The sequence below is a fragment of the Parasteatoda tepidariorum genome, chromosome 1 (genome assembly GCF_982258835.1).
Source record: "Parasteatoda tepidariorum strain Cologne lab strain chromosome 1, Ptep-v5.0, whole genome shotgun sequence".
NCBI lineage: Eukaryota > Metazoa > Arthropoda > Arachnida > Araneae > Theridiidae > Parasteatoda > Parasteatoda tepidariorum.
Genome location: NC_141755.1, coordinates 67,333,133 through 67,356,021, shown reverse-complemented (window position 1 = coordinate 67,356,021; position 22,889 = coordinate 67,333,133). Strand labels below are relative to the sequence as shown.

Genomic DNA, 22,889 nt, shown 5'->3' with positions numbered 1-22,889 from the left:
TATTCACAATGCATTCAATGACGAAAACTTTGCCCTCGTGACTGAAATGAACAACAGGTGAATATTTCTCGTGTATTAGAAGTAAAATCCAAATAGCGAAAATTACTTTAAAATGAGAAATTTCATTTATTTATTGGAGTTCATATAGGAGTTAACTCCGCAGTTTGACGAAAATGCAGACTTAATAATTGTAATTCAAATTTAATACCTATTGTTACTTTGTATAATTAAACGTTATGTCCAGAACTGCGTAAAATTCTGTATCAAGTAATACCTTAGTGTATCGAAATAATAAGGACGCACTTCTTTGTTTGAATTAAATCTAAGCCTTTTAATGATATTTTCTAAGACGTTTTTTTTATATATATATAAATGATAATATTTTAAATACAATGTCAAAGCTCATGAAATATGAAATATTGTTTCAAACTATAGTTAAAATTTTCTTTTTTTTAGGCAATACTGACTGTTTTCTAATTATTACTTTGTTTAGTGTTAAATAATAACTTATATTAATCAAATTAAAATCTGAGAAAGTATAAAAATTTGATGAAGTGAAACGCTTTTTTCTTTTCCAATTTGTTTTGAATACATAATTTCTATTTTTTTATTAGGTCATCAAGAATAAAATTTGTAAATTGAATATTTTGTTTTATTTAATAACCGTCGATAAACAGCCTACCCAATTTTTGGGTTTACGACTGCTTATGTTCCACTCAGTAACCTTGCAATTTTGAACCTAATTCAGAAGACAAAGGAACTCCCGGATCAAGTATTGGAAGAAATTTGCCTTCGTGGAAGACTTTTAATTAAACTAACCTGCATTTGCGTTTCATGGAGAGGGAAACCACGAAAATCACCCACGGTTAGCCTGACGGCAAGGGGACTCTAACCCATGATCCGTCTACGAATTAGGTTATTTTGCGTCAGCATTGTGGTTGGTGCAAGCCGGTTGTGGAATTCGTATTAATTAGCCATCACTAACAGGCTGTTATTTAACATTTGCTTATTATTTTAATGTAGCATTTTTCTTCTTATATTAAAAAGTATTATATCTCGCCTGCGTAAAGAAATCTTTATTAGCTTTTAAAATACTAAAATTTGTTTTCTTTGAAGATTAATTTAATTGAAAAGGAAACGGTTGGAAATTAGCACTATTATGAAATATGAGTTCTCACATTGAACTACTACACCTCAGACCATATGAAACAGAAATTGTGAATTCGGCTCTAGTGTTAGTAGATTTTAGGAAAAACGGCTCATCGGTCACATTAGAAATTTACTACATCTAACTAGACAAAATGATGTAAAAACTTTTAAAAAAATAGTCCAGTTTGGACAGTCACTGCACATATAACTGTACCAAGACTACTGGAATCGTAATTAATCTTTTTTATCATCTTCCATACTCACTGATTACGACGTCTCTCAAAATTTAAATAACTTTTTAATGCGAAAATTTAATTCCAAAAATGCAGTAAAACGGACGATTTAGGAAATCACTGACTCTCCTCCATAGAGTTTATCCGCTTACTTGAACAATCTGCCGCTTACATTAAGGTAACCGGACTTTTAAACCATGATTTGAGGACAAATCAGCGGTTATAATATAAAGATAAAAGGAATATAGAAATGGTAAATAATTTTCCTGGAGCCATTTTTTTTCTTCATAAAATCTAATAAACGCAATTTGTACACTATCTTTACAAAAGTAACCGGATATCCAGCGACACAGACATAGTCCTGAAGCACACATTTAATACGATGTTGATCCTCTTTTGCATCAACGACAGCCTGCACATGTCTGAAGAGATTTTTCACTAATGTTTGATAGATGTTTGATGGATGGCCATGGGAATTAGCCATAGGATGGCATTACCATAAGATGGCAAGCATCACAGGTGAAGTAAGTCCTGACAATGAGGATGTTTGATTTGATTGGCCACCCAAACTGCGATATGATCCTCTTCAATGGTGTTCTGTGATATTTATATTGGATCAACTAGAAGACCACTCCAGTTTTTGAACACCACGTTCTGAAGATCCAGTTTAGACAATCCACGGCTGCCAAGCCTCGATGTGTGAATGGAGCAGTTATTCTACAATCTCTTCCGAAATATTGCCACAGATTTTAGACAGAGCATTGTCCAGAATGTCTACAATGAAGTTTACTATCTACTATGAATCTCGGAGTTCTTGCTCCGAACCACAGAAACTTACACCCAATTCACATGGAGGACGGATCGCAGACGTCCGGAATCAGTTTTCTGACGTCACAGGCCTACAAAAAGGCTTGCCAAATTTACACCATTCCTAAAGTTAAGATTCCTATTTTGCAAGGATAAGCGAAAACTACGTGACGTTAAGAGCCTATCCTCACAAACACGCCAGAAAATCAGCCTGTCTCTCGGAACTGTCTTCAGATGATAATACTAGTCTGAAAGCAGGCTAGGAAGATCAGAGGGTAGGCTAAAAGGCTTAAATAGGAAGAAAAAATCAGGTTTTTGTTCCGCTTGAGTCTTGTGACATTATGCGCCAGATGTCAGGTCTCGTGTAAATGCGGTGTAAAGAATAAAATTTAAACTATGATAAATGTCACATACCATGATGATTCAGGTAAAGTATCGATAAATATTTTTAACCCCAATATTGTCTTCAAATGAGATTTTTCTTTTAGCCTTGTAATCCAAAACATCCTGATTTTTCCAAAACTGGTAACATATGCTCCAGAGAAGGAATAGATGATGTTTTAACACAGTACCGTTGGAGAGTCTCTGCACCCAGCGGGGAAGATGGAGTTACCAATGACCTTAGAGATGTAGAATCCATAACGTTTTTTTCAGGAACTCACAACATCACACTAGACAGTATTTATTTCTCCTCTGGTAAGTGCGAATCATGATAAAAATAGTTATTTAAATTTTTAGCTTCAAAATCATCTCGATCTACAGTTGGAAAAATTTGAAAATGAGTTAAACTTAAAAATGAAACAAGGATAGTCTTTTTCGTGTGTTAAATTACCTTTATCACTACGGTATTAACTAGCAAAATTTGCAGTACTTCGTTCTGCATTCTTGCTACCTTTTTCTTGCGAATCTATCAAGTTTTGACTTTAATATTTTGCAAAACATACTGGTTTCTAATATGCGGAAAGTGCTTATTTTACGAATTGAATTGTTTTTTATTTTATAACTTTGACAATCGAACAGGTTTTTAATTTATTTTTTAACGAATCAAGGAGGTTTAAAATCTTTATTTGTAAAAAAAGAGCTAGTTTTAAATTAATTTTACAAATCGAGTAAATTTTACCAACGTTTGTGTTTTATTGTAAATTTTTCTTGAATTTTTTGGATAATTTTATTTGATTACATTATGTTAACTAATCCATCTCATTTTCTTGGCGCTACTCATACTATTGCATTGACGTACATTTTTGCTTTGATATGCATTTTGCTTTGGTTATACATTCTTGCGGAGATAATTATGTGAGTTGATGGCGAGATTGCATATTTTCGTTGTTAATTTTTCTAATTTTTAACTAATTTTTTAAACTTATCTTCCAAAGTTTTAAATATTTTCAAAATTTTTAATACATTGAATTTTTCTTTCATTTAAATTTTTTTCTCGTTTTTTTAATTCCCTTTTTTTTATATTTTTAGCTTATTTTGAGAGCTCTATGTGCTTGAAGCTTATGTGCAGTTAATAAAACTTAATACATCAATTCGTAATTTGAAATTTCGTCATGAAAATCAAAATTTCTTCATCATTTCCTCATTTTTTGTTAGGAAGCCGCGTCCAGTGCAGCGCAAGGGCAGTTAGTAAAGATGGAGATCCTGGATTAGAACTAATCAGTGTTCCTGTCGTCATTTCTAAAGAAAGAGGGCTTTGTGCTCCTAGGTTGGAAGGATCACTTGGTGCTGAGCCTTTCACAGCTAATTTGAGATACACAGGTAAAATATCCATACTACATAAATGCGATTTGCATTTAGATATGGTTTTGAAGACAACAAACACCATATTATAGAAACTTTGTCTTGTGAATTTTTAACTTTACTGAAATTCATGTTAAGCAGTTCATTAAAATAAATTTTTTGTTATAAAATCACTTAACATTTTTCTGGCAAATCATTATCATGTGCAGGGTGTCCCCAAAATTAATAAATAATAACGGAAGGAAATAAACATTTGATGTGTTAAATTTTGTTCAGTTGGCAATTTACTTTTAATACAAATTAAGTTAGAATGTTCGTCAACAAATGGCGAAATTAACAGAAAAAGAATAACGCCATTTGCAGCAACTAAGTTTCATAGTCTAAGGACAAATATAACATAGCCCGTGTAAATATTTTTGTTGCAATTGTAGGGACTTGCAGTTAAAAAAAAAATTTTCTTAATTAAATAAATGGCGCCATCTGTTGACGATCTTAATAACTAATGTTGAAATTATGTGAGACATTAAAAAAAACTAAAATGAAAGTCTTTTGAAAGACATGAAGGAAATCTTCAATGCTGATTAATTTTCCTTGCTGATTCCATATTACTTTCATTTATTAAATTTCAGGTAAATCCGATCCAACTCATCCAAATCTTATCAAACTCACAATAACCATTCCTCATTCCGATGGTATGCTGCCCGTTATATCCACTAGAAAGCTCACGAATTTCGAACTGACACTAAGTCCAGATGGATTAAGAAAAGGCACTCATAAGTGCTCGAATCTCTTAGATTATTATGAAGTTCCGACCAAGTATGGTTTTATTACAAACGAGACGAAGAATCCGAACATAATAGGAGAGGCAGAACCTTATCAACATAGTGCAGCTTTGAGAAGCGAACCCACGCTCAGGTAATTACTTATTAAATATAATTTACATGTAAAGATTGCGTAGCTCATGTCATGCAGGAGAAATTATTTTGCTTATGTAAAGGATAAATGTAATACTTGTTTTACATTTCTGAAAAACTATTAAAGTTACCTGAAACAAAAGCTGAAATATTAAATGAGACATAACTAATATTTTCTTTACGGAAACAAAGGTAAAGAAATGTATACAGTGACTTTTAATATCAAGTTCTAGAAAGACATCATAGTTTGCACTATAATGGCATCACAGTTATAAGTTATTTATTAGTACATAAGTACATATTAGTACATAAGTACATATTAGTACATAAGTACATATTAGTACATTATATATAGTACATTACGCATTATTGCATATTAGCACATTAATTAGTACATAAAGTTATTTATTAAATATTAATGAGCATAGTAATGAACAATAAAATTACAGCACTATTTTGAGAGTAAATAGCATAGAAACCCTTTACATTTATCTAGCATAGAAACCCTTTTCAGCGTTGCTTTTGAAATTTTTTTTCTTTTTAGAAGGAAGGTAAAAGATCTATACTCCGTTGCAAGTTAAGAAAAGACCGTTGCGGTATAGGATTTAAGTAATCCTCCCCAACTGCATATAGTTCTGTTTTATTTCGTTATCAAATTACATAAATATGCCTCCAAAGCAATATGAAAGCTTTTAAAATTTAAACCCATCTTACAGAAATTTAATTCGTTTCTTTTACGATGTATATTATAGAATTATTAAAAAAAAAATTTAGTTTCGTAACCTTACTGGATTCTAGAATTTGTGACATATTTCGATAAATAAGGAGAACATTCGTTTTTAAAAAAGAAACAACTATATGACGTTGCAGGAGCATTGAAATTGATTGGAACACTAAAGTTGGCACGTCTTATGCTGACGTGTTCTTAACAAATCAAATGCGCGAAAGATAATTTTTACTTTTGTTTCGCTGTAGAAGTAACTCGCCTGCAAGTAACAATATTTATTATTCTTTCATCAAGCCAACCAGGTAGATGAGTGGTTAGCGTGCCTGACTGCGAAGCCAATGGCTGCGGGTTCGAATCCCACTCTGGGCATGGATGTTTCTCTCTCTCTCTCTGTTGTCTTCTGATCTGTGAATGTATGAATGTGGCCCACCCTATGAACGGGTATTTGTGGCAGTGTGGCGTGGGTAATGTTGCTCACCTCCGTGACTTTGGTTCACAGGTGCCCACTGGGTAACGATAAATGAGCAACACTTCCGACATCTTCTAAGGCGAAGAACGAAAGTTCAGTGCCTGCCGTTATTTATTCATCAATTTCTTTAAACGCGAACAGACATATATTTGTAAAGATTTTTAGATATTATTGTTATTAATTTTTATTTCTTGTTAATTGATTATTGCTGTTTATAACTGTTGTTATTATTAATGTGAAAGCAAGCAAAAAGGAGGCTGTGCAACGTCGTTTCAGAGTTGGGGATATTAATATGCGTTCGCACTGGAGCTTGGCATCCATCTGGCGTGCACATCGATGCAAACAGGCTCTCTCCATAGTGATAATGATTTAACTCTAAACTAATTCCTATTAGACATGACATAGAAATTTTATAAAATGTGGCATTATTTTTATTGAAATATGCTTAAAGCACATTCATTTAGACCCAAAAAAAGGCTCGTGCATAAAAAATAATATTTTATTGAAGAAATATTTTGTTTTAATAACGGCAGGCACTGAACTTTCGTTCTTCGCCTTAGAAGATGCCGGAAGTGTTGCTCATTTATCATTACGCAGTAGGCACCTGTGAACCAAAGCCACGGAGGCGAGAAACATCACCCACGCCACACTGCCACAAATACCCGTTTATAGGGTGGGCCACATTCATACATCAGAAGACAACTCAGAGAGAGAAACATCCATGCCAAGAGCGGGATTCGAACCCGCAGCCATTGGCTTCGCAGTCAGGAACGTTAACCCCTCGGCCACCTGACCGGCTTAATTAAGAAATAGAGTGGTGCTTATACCATACCATTGGCCAAATCAATGAAGAAATTATTCAGTTGAAAGCTTTTTTTATGACATTTGTTTTATCGTATCTGCGGAATCCATCATAGAAACATATGATTAATCCTAAGTGGAACACTTTAGATATTTTTTTAATTTATATATTTCTTTAATTTATATATTTTTAAGAAATCGATTTTGGAAATAACCGTTTCAACTTTTAAAAAAAAAAAACTGGCTTATTTTGAAAATTTTTCAACATAAAGTATTGTACAATTGAATTTTTAATATTTTACAGATGTCTTCCGAACATCTAAAAATAGAAGAAAAATAAAATTACTGAAAAATATACAGTCAGTGTTAATAAAAAATAGATCAGTGTTAGTGATCAGTGTTAATAAAAAATATTTATTGAAATGGTTCGTTTACGAAATTTTGGCAAAGAATGGGTTAACACGAAGTTTGATTGTTAAAGGATATGAAAATTTCCTAATAAATGGCCATTAAAAATGACGAACTATGATAGTGCATTATTACTATTTTCAAAAATCGATCTTACCGAAAAAGACACTTTTAGAACTTGGAACCATCATATTTACAATTAGTATCGATTGCATTGCATTACTTATTAAGTAGGTGATTTGAAATTACTAATTTATAATTATTTTTAGATTTTATAGAAATTTAGATCTTGATGCTTGTATGTGGGAATTTACATCTTATTATGATGTATCAGAACTTGTTAGTGAATGCGGAGGAACCATTACAACCGATGGTCAGGTAAATTTCTACATTTTGAAAATTATATACCACTCTTTAATAATTAATGTCTTGTTTAATATTACTTAAAAAGTTTCTAAAATATTTAAGTTTTTTAATTTTCAGGTCATCTTACTATATAATTATTCTCGAATAATGACATTAAAAGTTGGAGTTCTCTTGCCAAATACACGAATATTAGTTTATTCGAGATAATTGAAATTACGGCGAACTTAAATTTTCAATGCAAAATGTATCCATACAGCAGATATATATTTTATTTTAAAATAAAGCATTAAAATTGGGAGCATTTTAGTTGCGAATTTTAAATAATGCATTATATAATTCTTTGCAGTTTTTCAGAAATTTATTTTTTTAATTTTTAAATTATCTCACAACATATTATAATTTGAGAAATAGGAGATAATAACATAATTATTTCAATTAATGTCAGTATAGGAGTATAGGATTAAGTTCTAACTACGAATATACTGATATTAGTATATTTGTGGTAATTGAAACAACAGTTCTAACTATCTTTTCATCTTCTTTACTTCGTCTTTATTACTAATATACGCATCTTGCTCTTAATATTACTTTAATATTTCTTGTATTCTTAATTGTATTTAAGCACAAATTATTGTTCTATAAAATGTTTGGAAAACTTCTGACATTACATGCTAAAATCTACGATGTGTCGTATTTGGGTGCGTGGAATGTTTCGATTTCATTAAGTACCAATATATTATATCAAAATTATTAAAACTTATGAATTGTACTTATATCTTTCAATAGTGTGATTAAAATTTGCAATTAAGCATTCAATTTTGGAGCTATATTTGCAATTTTATCTATTGAATTTAAGATTTATATTTCCTCTCATCTTTAGGTAATGAACCTGGTACAATCATACGTGTCCATACGTGTTCCTCTTTATGTATCTTACATATTCCATTCTCCGGTTGCCATGGGTGGGTGGCAACATAATGACTTGAGCTCACAACTCAGGCTGACATTTGTTTATGATACTGCTATTCTGTGGCAGCAAGGAATTGGAGCCCCCGAAGAATCTGTTTTACAAGGTATTACAATTTTATCTGGATTAGCAATTTACTTATTATTATGTGCATATTTCCATAATTTGCATAATTTTATTTATTTTTGGTAATAAAGAGATGTGAATTGTTACTGGAGATTATGTCATTGATGATTCGTGAAAAATATCTTTTATCAATGAAGTTCTTTCTGAATATTTATTTAAATTGTTCTGTAAAATTTCATACCATTATTCTATTTCCATAGTTTGTTCTATTTCTTAAATTTTAACTTTATTTGGAAATATTTTAAATTTATTCAACGTTTTTCATTATTGTAAGCAAATGTCAGATACATTTCATAAATAGTTAAAAAAATTTTTTAAATATTTTAAATTAAAAACACAATAAATCCTAAATTAGTATATAGCAGTTTAATTTGATAAAATGATTATTTTTTTCAGACAAAAGTACTTTCAATTTTTTCAAAGCCTAACACAATTTATTTTAAATTTTTTATTGATGTATTTTTTTATTGCTGGTTGGAAATAAAATAAAATTGGCAAAACTGGATTGTGTTCTAAACGATATATGTGTTACCACAATAACTCGAAAGTCGTAAATGTACTAATTACGTAGATAATTAGCATATTAAGAGTAGAATCAAAGTAAAGATTAAAGAGTAGAACCAAGAGTTTTCCCCTTTTTATCTTATGTGCACACTAATGGTTTTCATATTGTTAAAGTTCCAAAATTAGTTTCTTTCATTCTATAACTTAGTTTGTTGATTGTTAGAGTGTGCTTGATTTTTTGAATATTGAAAAATAATTTAGGTATTTTCTTAATTCCTTTAATTGTAATAATCCTTTATACCATTTGATTCTTTCTATTATAGCTTTTTTATTTTATTGATGATTGATTCAAACAACTATTATGTTGATTGATTGTATTAACTTGATTCTTTAGACATCGAAATATAAATAAATAGCATTATGTTAATTTAAGTGGTTAGAGACAATGCTTTTGCTTTAGAAAGTGCCTATGTAATGTGCAGATTATCTAGGATCTAAGTAATTCACAGATTACCTCCAAAATTTTAGAAATAAAGCAATTTTTGCTACTTTAAATGGATCACCTAATTAAATCTGCACTTTATCTAGATAATCTGAAAGAATAATTGCATTTTAGTATTAAAATAATAGAACAAATAAATAATTGAGAACTCTGAAATCTTTGCAATCTTTCTAGGTTATCTTTATCCAACAAGAATGACTATAGGCCACGATGGGAAATTGTTGGTAAATTTCCGCACGGAGCCAAGATTTAGGGGACAATTCGTGCTAAATCATCCTGGTAAGTTACTGGTTCATTAAATTGTTATTGACCCTAATAAATAACAAAACAATCTTATTTATACACACAATGTGAATAATTATGGAATTCAAATAATTTTTTTCCATATGCAATCTACAAATTGCTTCCAGGAGTTTTTTTTTTTATCACTTGTTACACTCTGTCAATTACAAACGAAATACATATTCATCTGCTATTTAATGAGGCAAAAAAAAAGCGTTTAACTTTGAAAAATACGAAATTTAAATTAAATAATATTAAAATATATTTAAGATTCAAAAATTTATGGAAAGGTTGAATATAAATTACACAAATATGTAAAATAGTGAAATATCAAATTTGTTATACATGGAAACTTTACTTTTCAACCGTAAAATATTAAACTAAGTGTAAAGTAAAAAGAGTGTATACTGTAGCTTAAAGCAAAGCAAATAAGCGTATAGAAAATAAAGCGTAAAGCAAAGTAAATCGCAAAGTATAAAGTAAAAAGTAAAATTTAAAGTGAAAACTATTAGTAAAGCATAAAATATAAAACGTGAAATAGAAAGTAATGAATATAATAAATATTTGTTCAAACCAAAGAGAGAAAGAGCTATTTGTTAAATTCAAGGGAAGAAATCAAGTAAGTATAGCAAAAAGTAAAACGTAAAATATTAAGCTAATTGTAAAGTAAAAAGAGTGTATACTTTAGCTTAAAGCAAAGCAAGTAGGCGTATAGAAAATAAAGCGTAAAGCAAAGTAAATCACAAAGTAAAAAGTAAAATTTAAAGTGAAAACTATTAGTAAATCATAAAATATAAAACGTGAAATAGAAAGTAATGAATATAATGAATATTTGTTCAAACCAAAGAGAGAAAGAGCTATTTGTTAAATTCAGGGGAAGAAATCAAGTAAGTATAGCAAAAAGTAAAACGTAAAATATTAAGCTAAGTGTAAAGTAAAAAGAGTGTATACTTTAGCTTAAAGCAAAGCAAGTAGGAGTATAGAAAATAAAGCGTAAAGCAAAGTAAATCGCAAAGTATAAAGTAAAAAGTAAAATTTAAAGTGAAAACTATTAGTAAAGCATAAAATATAAAACGTGAAATAGAAAGTAATGAATATAATGAATATTTGTTCAAACCAAAGAGAGAAAGAAATATTTCTTAAATTCAAGGGAAGAAAAAAAAATTGTTCAGTACAAAAATATTTGCCAATCTAATCTAAGAACTTTTCTTTTTCTCATCCCTTCCCAGAAGAAAAAGAAATGTGTGCCTCCTGTTCACCTTTTGGTTCTTGTCGAAAACGCTTAAAGAAAAGTAGCCAAAATCCATTTCCTATAATAAATAAATATTAATCATAATTTTTTTTAACAGTGTAAAGTAAAGAACTGCTATCGCTATATTATTTATTATCGATGAATAAAATTTATTGGTTAACTGACCATCTTCCGACAAAGGAAAGTTAAATATTTTATAGAGACTATGTTTAACAACACAACTTGCATTTGTTTCTTAAGCGCTACTAGCAAATTTTATCACCATTTCTTCGCTCAATAGGATGCTCTGATTTTAACAGCAGCTCTATGTCTGATATGAATACAAGCTGATATTGTTTTCTAAATGAATTGTGTCAGAAATTGTGTTCGCTATTTCAACGCCAATAGAAATTCCGATAATTGTTCATGAATTATTATTTATTGTTCGTATGATAAGTTAATTGTCTATTGTTTTTAAATGTTTTTAGATTCAGGATTCCAGTCTATGATTATGTCACCTGCTCATCCAGATTTATCTTTTACTCTCCAACTTCTTCGAACTGAGCCAACATTTTCACAACCACAGCAGGAATGGCAGTTTGTCTCTGATTATGCGGTATGAACCTATTTATAGTAATTGTCAAACTGAATATTATACAAGCCACGAATATGGTAGCGAAAAATTCTTTTACGAAATACATAATGTAATATCATTGCTATATCAATGGTTATATGTACATCATAATCTGCACTTACAAAATAGGAAGTTTAGCAAATTTAATTTTTGTTAACATAGTGTATTCTGTAATACATACATACGCGTATTCCTTTTCATGCCGAATTGGAGTATAAAGCTTCTATCACAGCTTTCCATCTCACTGTAATTGTGACCAGATATTTTGCCTCTCTTCATGTCCTTCCAATTGTTATCAATTCGTCTGCAATCGTTTTACACCAAGTAATTTTAGGTCATCCTCTTTTTTCTGTATTAATCGTATTCAGTAATATAGTATATGCATGAAAATTGAATTAAACAAAAATGAAGACCAGAATTTAAGTAAAATAAGTCAAAATGGAAAAACGCTAAAACCAGCTAAAACTAAAATTGCTTCAAATGAACAATTTAAATAAAAATGTGAGAATTTAAATAAAATGAAAAACAAATTTTAAAGATAATGTTAACATTAACAGTACTTCATCAAGGTCACACTGTCATTCCAACGTGCTGAAACCTATCTGTAGTCAGTGGTTTAACCAAAAACTAACTGTGCCCCGAGACCCATTATGGGAAACAAAATAAGTATATAATACAATACCTCAAAATAAATATAGTATTATATTCTTATTTTGCTTTCCATTATGGGGTCTCGGGCTACAGTCATTTTTTGGTTCAACCTCTGACTACAGAAAGGCGGCAATCCAAGTTAGCATGGCAGTGTGCCCTCTGATGAAGTACTGTTTGTGCTAACATGCGTATCTTTAAAAATTTGTTTGGTCTTTATTTATGCTCTCGGATTTTTATTTAAATCGTATTCTATAGTAGCAGCCCATAATGTTTTTAGAATCGTTTTTTTTTAGAAATGAAATTGTAAAAATTGTACACACTGGAAGTAGCAAATTAATATTTAAGTGAGAAAAAAAATAACGCTTTCGAAATTTTAAGAATGACTTGAGAAAAAATCGGAATTAATATAACATCATCAAAACCAGTTTGATTGCCTGAGAAATTTTGCCTAAAATGCTATCAAATTTCTTCACCAAAAATTATCTTGAAGTATGTACAGCCCGCAAAAAATAACTGAACTATCCTAAATAAGATTTCATTTAATGATCTAATCTTTACGTTATAGGACTCAATTTCAATAGTTCAAGGGGGTGACTTCAAATATGCTAATTAATTAGGGTAGGTTATATTTTAAATTTTGAAATCAGACACAAAACCACAGTTTTTCTAAACGAACGTACCTTTGTTTCGACGGATTCGGATTTCCGATCCCCAAAATAAAGGTGATAGCCGCAATCTGAGAAATATGGTCCTAACAGTTTGGCCAATAGAACGATCCAAAGTTTGAATCCCTCAGTAATAATTCTACTTTTTGCTTATTTTCTCATATATCTTGCTTGCTTCACTATATCCATTTATTAAAATGAATTCAGAAATATTTCACAAAATTAAAAAATTCATTTATCTGAGGATAATTCCAAGCAAAATATAACTTTTAATAAATATTTATTAATTTTTATTACTCTTACTGAATAATGGTAAAAAAAATTGAATTGTACAAATTTTTACATCATTTTACATCATGTCTGTATAAATTTTAGATCATTTTAATTAATGCAATTTCAAGTAACAAAATTCAAAATTTAAACGAAATCTGAGCAATAGTTACTAAGAAATGGAATTTTAAAAAAGTCGCATCTTTAATACTCGATTTCTCAGAAACTATTCCGCCAATTTTGCCTAAATTTTGCATTTTGCCATTTAAAATTGCATTTATTTAAATGGTTTTTCGATTATTATTAAATAAAGTAAAAAAGTTGTGTTTTTTGCATAGAATTATCTTTGGATTAACGAACTTTATAATTGTGTGCATTTTTCAATTCATTTGAAAAGTTTTTGAAATATGGTAAAATACACAAAAAGTAAAATTGTTCTTAAGGCGTCCAAACTTCTTAACCAAACTATTGGGACTGTATTTTACAGGTTGCTTGTAAAATAATTTTGGGGGTCAGAAATCCAAATCCGTCGAAAGAATTTCATGTTTATTCAGAGAAAGTAAGTTTTTGTGTCTGATTTTGCAACTTAAAGTATCTTCTGCACTTATTAATTAGCATAGTTGAGGTCATCCCTTGGAGCCATTAAGATTGAACCTTGGAACTTGAAGATCCAATCATTAGATCAAAATTTATTCAGAGTGGTCTGCTTTTTTGGGCGCACTTTACATTTATAACTATAACTTACACAAATGAATACGCACTTTCTTGAAAAAATTATACATGATATTAACAATATGAGATAGATGGATATATTAACAATATATGGAGATATTAACAATCTGAATAGTTTGGGTCAGATACTAGACTGTAACGCTTGCAAACAAAATAATAAAATCAAAAAACACCTCGATATCCTCTATTTTAAGGTAATGTTCACGAAATCAATACATTTTTTCCTGCTTATCCATTCAGGTTAAAGATTATTCCGGGTTATATAACGTGAAGCTTATACCGTGTACTGTCACAGAAGAAATGCAATACAGTTACCCACCTCAATGCAATCCAAGAGATCCTGTTGACTTTGATCTGCACGTAAGATTTCAACAAGTTAGTGATCCAGTTCCGACAGAATATAGCCTCAACACCCATCTTCACCTCATGCGAAAACGAGATCTGTGGCTTTCCAATGGAAGCATGGGATTTGGAGAGGACAGCGATGCATCTTTTGTACCAGGTATCTTCATTGCGCTTTTATGTGAAACAATTATCATCATCTTATTATCAATGTCACAATTACATCTTATCTATGTTGTGTGTGTATTACTATTCTTTTTTCAGGAGATACCGTTTATGGACGCGTTATGATGGATCCTTCCCAAGACCTAGGAAGCTCGTTTTTTGTAAACGTAGAAAAATGTTTCATCTGTACTGGCGTGGATGGTTATATACCGAAGTATGATCCTGAAAACAATGAATATGGCTGCGTTACAGATTCTGAAAACCTACTTTATGCTTTTAAAATCATAGTACGTATTAAAAATTTCGTAAAAATTAATATTATTAGTAGAATAGGAAACAAAACACTAAGAGATGTTAGATCTGATGAATTTTAAAAGATAAAAAATGTTTTGATATTTGATATGATGCTCATAGGCTACAATAGTGGCACAACTCAAAAAACACGCGTTCTGGACTAAGAACAGGTGTAAACATGAAAATAGGCATTCTTTCAGCAGTAATACTTGCATAGCTCATAATTCAAGTAGAAGGTAATTTTCGTTTAAGGAAACGAAAGCATTTCTTATGCATTTGCTTAGCAATGAAAACTTTTAACCCACTTATCTCAAAACTAGATTTTTTGAGTTGAGCCGCTATTACAGCCTATGAGCGATATGTAGCTCTGTGTGTTGTACAAAAGGTAAAACAGAACAACTTAATGACTTTTTATTTAATGAACGGATAATCACGTACTAACGTAAAATCTTAATGGCTTTAATCTTAAATACTCTAATAGATAAGAGCAGGATCTACTTTAAGTTACGAAATCAACCACAAACACACACTCTCTTTGAATAAAGATGCCGTTTTTTTTTACCAATTGCTAACTTACATAATATGTGGGGTTGATACAAACTGGCAGCTATGGTTCCTATAGCTTAGTTATGAGATCAGTCAAAAACTTGATTCATTTAATGTTGCGTATTTCGCTATAGCTAAAGAACTATTTGAACTAATTGGAAAAAAAAAAATTTTTGCATCAGTTACAAAATTTATTCATGGCAAAGATAACAGTTGAAATTAATTAGTATATTTGAGGTTATTCCGTCGAACTATTCAGATTACATCTTTATATGTCAAACCCAAAATTACGAGATCAAAAGTTACACATTAAAGCGTTTTATTTTTCCAAATGTAAGTGCAATACAATGCTGAGTAATAATACTACAATTTGAGAAGTTTAATCTCATTACATTTTATTTGTTATGTATATTATATAAAAGTAGAATTATTCTTTGACTTTGTTAAAAAGTTTGAAGTGTGCTGCACCATAATATCGCTGCTGCAACGTTAACATAGCGCTAAGAGGAACTATATTATAGTACTTTTTAAGCATGATTGTACGTTATTATTGTTGAACTTGAATGGAAACGTGGTACAATTTAACATCTAATGAGGGTTGCAGCAAATATGCACCGTATCATGGTTTAAAGTACCGATATTATTGTTTATCAGTAAATCGACGACTCAGCGTTGATTGTAATAGTTTACTCTTCTAAATTTATAAAGATAAATTAATTTTAAAAAGCTTAGAGTTGCTTAAGCAATGCCTACTTGAGCTAAAAAAATAAAGAATCTTCGCGATACCGGACCAGTAGGGTCATGAAGGTTCAAGCTCTAAAATTTAGAAACCAATGATAATATGGTCAGCATCCCACACCGGCCGTCTTTACTTCCAAGACTAGCTGGTACTTATCTATTGGATATCGGGTAAGCTTCAAGTCAACACCGGCGATATAAACCCGGTCCTTAAGATATTTAAGATATTAAGATTTCCCACTAAGATATTTAAGTAACTTAACAAAGATGTTAAGTTTACTTAACGGCTGCTTAAACTAAACCGGATTAAAATATATGAAATATTTCAAACATTATAGGAATCTTTTAATATTTGTGCGATAATCTGTACGGGTATTTTTCTTCCAAAGTGTAAAAAAAATAATTAATTTATTTAAAAATTGATAACTGACAATTACTTTTAGTTTGAGTTACTGTTAGGTCTTGCAAAGTTTCCGGTCACAGAAGTTTTCGTGAACTTTGTTCCAAATACATCGATTTTTGAGAATATTTAACCTAACTAATTTTTAAGATACAAATTCTAAAATTCATCCAAAATTGTGGAACAGGAGTTAATTTTGGAAAAGAGGTGATGTTTAACAGAACCACCAAGGGCGATTTTCGTTTGGGATTTTTTTCATTAGTAAACACCATGTTTAATCTCTTAGATATAGTTTAAGATATTTATTACTTATTTTTTTTGGACCGGAATAGCCTTGTTTGTTGGGCACTGGGCCAGTAACCAAGAGGTCGTTAGTTCGATTCTCGTCTGTCGAAGACTTCCCTTGTAGTAAATGGTGACTGGTGCCCGTTGTATCTGTCAGGCATTCAAGTTCCCATAACAAATCAGTACCTATAGGGGTACTGCAGATTTATCATTCTCTGGTTCAGGTCAAAATTACAATCTGCGCAGGAATGAATATGTCCGCCTTTTAAAACGGGTGTGGGGCTTAAAACGTATTCTTGGCCATAGATAGCGTCACTGAAAAACAGGAAATGCATCTACTGTCTTACATTCGCTTGGTTTCACCTAGCAGGCTTGCTGGTATTTGACAAGTGGCTTAGAAACAACAACATAACTTGTCTTTTAAATCATGATTTTGATAGAGCTTTCTTTGCAAAACATGCAAGCAAGAAACTTATTATTCTTTTTTCTGTAATAGGACAAAGGAGCTCCAAGATCAGTGGCCACAGAGTTCCGCAATATTCCATTTAATGCTCTACTTGCCAGAGATGATACCGAAAAAGAAGTAGAAAGCCTACTAAAGCAACCAAATTCTGATGGATTTCGTTTTGATTCTGCTCCCTTGTTCCAGGTAAAGGGAATTGAATGCATAAGGCTTTCTTTAAAATGAAAGAAAACTCTGCATTTCTTCTTTTCTTTGAGAAACTTGAAGTTAGTTTTTAAGCTTTTACACAATGTTGCTGAAATATTGTTTTTTACACAGAAGGTACTTTGTTATACCTTATTTTATTTTTGAGAAGATAATAATTCTTCAAAAAAACTCAAATTCTGAGCAAAATATTATCAAATTAACTAGTAAGTTCTAATTATAATTAAATGACCTTTAAGTATACTTTTTTACCCATCTAAGACCCAAGTATAGAAATTTTAAGAAATGTGGTATTATTTTTATTTAAATATGCGTGAATTTCATTAAGACACAGAAAAAGTTTCGTGAATAAAGAATAATATTTTGTTTCAGAAATAAAGTGGTCGTATATGCATCATTGGTCAAATCATTTAGTTGAACACTAGTTTCTTATGGCATTTGTTTTTTTATTTACAGAACTTGTAACTTTTATCCATCATATAATAAAATTAATCTGTAATTTAATCATTATATATTTAAAAAAAAGGCGGATTCGTTAATCGGCGGATTCGTTTAAAATCAAATTTTCAAACTAGCGTAATTTCTAACCGAGAGTGTTCTCTTCAACTGAATTACTAATATTTTATAAATGTCTTCAGAACCCTTGAAAACCGCAGAAAAATATAATTTATGAAAAGCGGAGTAATGTTAAGCGGAGTATATTTAAATATTTTTGTTAAATTTTTGTAAGTTCTGTTTCCATAACAAATTAGTCTATATTACTATGTGCTAATTAAGCCATATTTATTAGTTAATTATTCCGCAGTGAGAGTTATCTAGTTATGTAAAGCTTAAAAGGGAATTTTAATATAATCCTCATTAAAACATGAATCTACAGAAAAAAAGTACTTTACCCATACCTTTGGTTAATTATTTCATAACTATGTAAGGTTAATAAAACTTTAAAGCATGTTATATTTGCTATAGGGAAACTGCATATAGATAAAATTGTTCCATATATTCTTGTGTAAAAATTTAATAGCATTTTTGGTCATTTATATCGCAAAAGTAGTATGTAAATTAAGAAAAACTTGAAAGCATAATTTAATAAATTTATTATAGAAAATCTGAATCAAAAGCAAAAAATGAATTATTATTTTCTAATAATTTGTTGATAGTTTTGATCATTTATTGTAATGCTATAATATGTAAGTTGAGAAAAACATTAAAACATCTTATGTTTTTTATTTAAAATGCGAATCTAGAGCAATAAGTACGAATCATTCCTTATTACTGGAGAATAAATAATCAACATTTTTGGTCAATTATTTCAAAACGATAGTTTCCAAAGTTTAAATGACATGAAAGCATATTTATATTTATTTTTATAAAAAAATTAGAATAATTTCGTATTAATTTAGTGTTCTTTACTTATGTATTAAGTCAATTAATTCACAATTTGTAAGTCGAACAGAATTTTAATCTTATATTTCTTGTATAAAATTCGCATCTTGAGCAAGCTATTTCTCTCCACTGTGAATGAACTTATTAATATTTTTGACCAATTACCGCAGAGCTATAGTTTGTAAGCCATGCAAAATATAAATGCATATTTCCTCTAATTTTTTTAGAGGAATCTTAAATGGCAGAAAAAAATTCTGGTAAATAGTAATGACATTTGGTGCATGGCAGTGATGATGCTTGTATAGTAATAACATTTCTGGTAAAATAAATAAATAAATAAAAAGCATATTTCTGGTTAATAAAGCAAAATGCACGCTATTTAAACCATTCATTTAGTATTTTTTCCGTTCATGCTGAAATGATGTATTTGAAATTCTGGTTTTCAAAATTATAGTTCTTATTACGGAGCAGAAAAGTAAATTCAACCATATAAATGGTTTTTATGCCATTTTACCACATTTACAAAATTTTATCACATATTACAAAACTGTATGTTATTATTAGTTTTACCAAAGCGTTTCGGTAAAAATTGTTGAGCTTTTTGATGTTTCTATACAGCAGAAAACACGATGCATATTACCATATTCCGGCAGATTCGACCATACTTTTTTTCCTCAGTGTTCACTTTCATATTATAAGAAACATATTTTAGTTTATTAATCCAGTGTACACTTCAGAAAATTCTGAATCAAAATAACGGTAAGAAGTACCGGCACTTAAAATCCATTTTTATCTTAAAATACCATACTGTAATTTTTCCAGTAATATTTTTTGATAAGAATGATTCAGTGATTTCAAGGAAGTTATCACAGTAAAAAATCAAATTTCCGGTAAGTCAAATTTTTTGTTCTGGAACAGTTTTCAGTGAAAAATGGATTTTACGATTAAAATTAACGGCACCCCAAGTCCCGGTACTTTTTCCCGGAATTTGATCCGGAATTGATTTATATGATCCGGATTAATCTAAAATGAATGAATTATTAATTTTGTTTCGGAATTTATTACAGTGTAGATATCAAATAATATTTCAATTTGATTTTAGGTATCTTACGGTAGACAATGGTTCGTCCACTGCATATACACTGTGCGGTCTAAGGAAAATGCTGCCAGGGGAATCGGGAAACGCAGTGTATCTGATCAGGAATTGTCAACAAGAAGCAAGCGTTCATCAGTAATATCAAAAGATCTGGATATCGGTGTCAATGGCAAAGGAACAAACATGAACAGACTTGTCTTAGACTATGGAATAAAGACAAAAGTAATTAAAAAATCTGCAGTACTGGAACGACGACCAGATGTTCTAGAAACAAATAAGAATGCGCCATTCCTTGTCGTATCTATTGCTGTTGTAGGATCGTTGTTTGTCATTGCGGTGACTGTCCTAATTTTGTCTAAGAGAGAACAACAAGACGAAATGTCTTCGCCATGTCATACACCAACTATTGTACGTCATTCAGCATCTGGAAAAAATAGAACTATTTGTGCTAAAAATTATAATCTCTCCGACGAACATACGGAAGTGTAACGAATTGAGCTTTTTAGTATTCGACAGGATTAATGTCAATTTAATGACGATTGTGAGATATTAGGAAAAATAGGTATTTTGTTCATGTGTCCGAATAAATGTGGTACACAAAAAATTATATATTTTCTTTAAAGTAAATAAATCAAGCTATGAATGTTAAATTCAATGTTCCATTTATTGTTAAATTTTATGTTCTGAGTAAAAATCTTAAGCACCCTTTCTGGTTATTATGGGAGTGATACTTTTTTTTAATTTCTATGGTTTAAGAGCTTTGTTGGGTTTTGAAACGTTTTAGTTTGTCGAATTATAAACCGTAGTTTTGTTTATTGATTTTGCTCAATATTATGTTTTTAAGAATTTTTAGCAAACTGTAGAAATTTACTAATTATGTGTTTCAGATTTTAATATGAATATTGTGTTTTAAAATAATATGCAATAGAACAACTGTTAAAATCACTCCATTTATAGCTTTCATAAGACTTTTTACTGTTTTTTTAAAAATTTATTAGATGGATATGTGTTGTAATCTATTAGATAAACACTAAAATTTAACACTAAAATAAATTTGCTATTAATTGGTAGAGTTTAAGATATATCTTAATCGCATGAATTTAATTTTTTGAAAACATAAAAATAGGTGCCTTGAAATGAGCAAAAAAAATTGGTTCATATTACTGAGCTCTATTAGTTTGCTGAATATGTAAATTCAAGGAAATAATGTGTTTCATAAAGTTGAGAATAATAACAAAACAGCAAAAGTAAAATTGATTGAAGAAAGCTTGAACTTCATGTATATATAATTCATATTCGTATCATTTTATGATTTTTGAATTATGATGTGTGAAATTTAATTTCGTATATTTATTCATTTTTATTCAAGACACTCTGTTTAAGTTGGTGCTGCCTTTTTAGTGTTATAAGTGGTCAAGATTCATATTGTTGTGTGTTTATGTTTTATTATTTTTATGATAAAATTAAAACTGTGTTTATTTTGTTTTAATTATTTCTTCACTTATATGGACAGAAATCAACTTAATTTGAGAAATAAGATTGTACATACACAGAGAAAAAAAAGTGTCTTAAACATTACTGGAATATGGTAAAATTTACAGTATTTCTGGCTCTATGAGAACACCAAAAGCACTGTAATTTTTATCGAAGCGCTTTGGTAATGACATTTGGTAAAATTGATAGGAAAGTATGGTTTTATTACCATTTGTTCATCAGTAAATGTGTCATCATGATACCTTGGAGCATAGCATAAAAAACATTTATTCGGCTGAATTCACTTTCCAGTATTTCTTCAAAATGTGCTCTAATAAGAAATATAATTTTAAAAATCGAAATTTCTTAAAACCGTTACTATACAAACAGAAAAAATACCAAATGATTGGTTTAAATACCGTATATTTTGGTTTTATTATAAGAATTATTTTTTTCCTGTCATTACCATACAAGTGTGGTAATTTTACCGGAATTGTTTTTCCTCGTGTAAAGTCAGTGTTCTGCGATAAGCTACAAAATTAGTTAAAAATGCTTAAAATTTCAATCAGCACATAGAGCAACTACATGAATTCTAAGAAATGGTCGAAAACGTTGCAATAGTTGAAGCATTTTCAAAGAATTTTTAAAAACCTATTTTCTAACGTTTTGAAATGCTGACGCTTGTTGTTTTTGCACAAATTTGCAGAAATATATCACCAATTTCCTTTCATACTGATGATTATTTAAACCAGTAAAATTTAATATGTGGGCAAATTAAATATAACTTTTTTTCATTTAAGAATTTGGTATTTCAATCCTCATATTATCAATAATGTGAAAAAGACTTCCTTATAATTCAGTAAGCAGTCAAAAGTTTGGTCGGTTTATAACGTAATTTCTGTCTCTGTCTATATTACGGACTTGAGAAGTTCAGGAATCATAAATTACTTAACTTTCATCATGAAGCAATATATGTAACTTAATGCAAATAACATCTATATTTAATAAATAAAAAAAATATTTTTAACATTCGATTAAATATAGAGAGTCTAAAAATTAACACAGGAAGTAATTTTGAAAGATAACTCAAGTTTATAACCTAAAAGCGTGAATTGTTTATTGATTCATAAAGTATACTATATACTTCTATGTATGAAACAGTATATCAAGTTATTAAAAGGGAAGTTTTGCTGCCACATAAAATCTTAAATATCAAAAAAAGAAAAGAGTCCCAACAAGGTTAAGGATAATTCTGATCACCAAAACAGATTATGTTCACCAAAACAAAAAAACAGAAATTAAACGGCCGGGTACAACTT

The 22,889-nt window shown here is 29.9% G+C and overlaps 1 protein-coding gene across 1 annotated transcript in view; it reads left to right on the top strand.

The window, feature by feature from the left end:
• Positions 1-21,583, top strand: part of LOC107443191 (FRAS1-related extracellular matrix protein 2) — a 76,709-nt gene extending 55,126 nt beyond the window's left edge. Inside the window, exons 15-25 of the mRNA XM_087165637.1 lie at positions 2,678-2,885; positions 3,786-3,950; positions 4,562-4,847; positions 7,521-7,629; positions 8,498-8,690; positions 9,891-9,995; positions 11,718-11,845; positions 14,422-14,683; positions 14,788-14,975; positions 17,448-17,600; positions 20,104-21,583. Of these exons, the coding sequence (XP_087021763.1) occupies positions 2,678-2,885; positions 3,786-3,950; positions 4,562-4,847; positions 7,521-7,629; positions 8,498-8,690; positions 9,891-9,995; positions 11,718-11,845; positions 14,422-14,683; positions 14,788-14,975; positions 17,448-17,600; positions 20,104-20,586 (2,280 nt within the window). The 3' untranslated portion in view covers positions 20,587-21,583. The remainder of the gene's footprint in view (positions 1-2,677; positions 2,886-3,785; positions 3,951-4,561; positions 4,848-7,520; positions 7,630-8,497; positions 8,691-9,890; positions 9,996-11,717; positions 11,846-14,421; positions 14,684-14,787; positions 14,976-17,447; positions 17,601-20,103) is intronic.
• Positions 21,584-22,889: the final 1,306 nt, after the last annotated feature.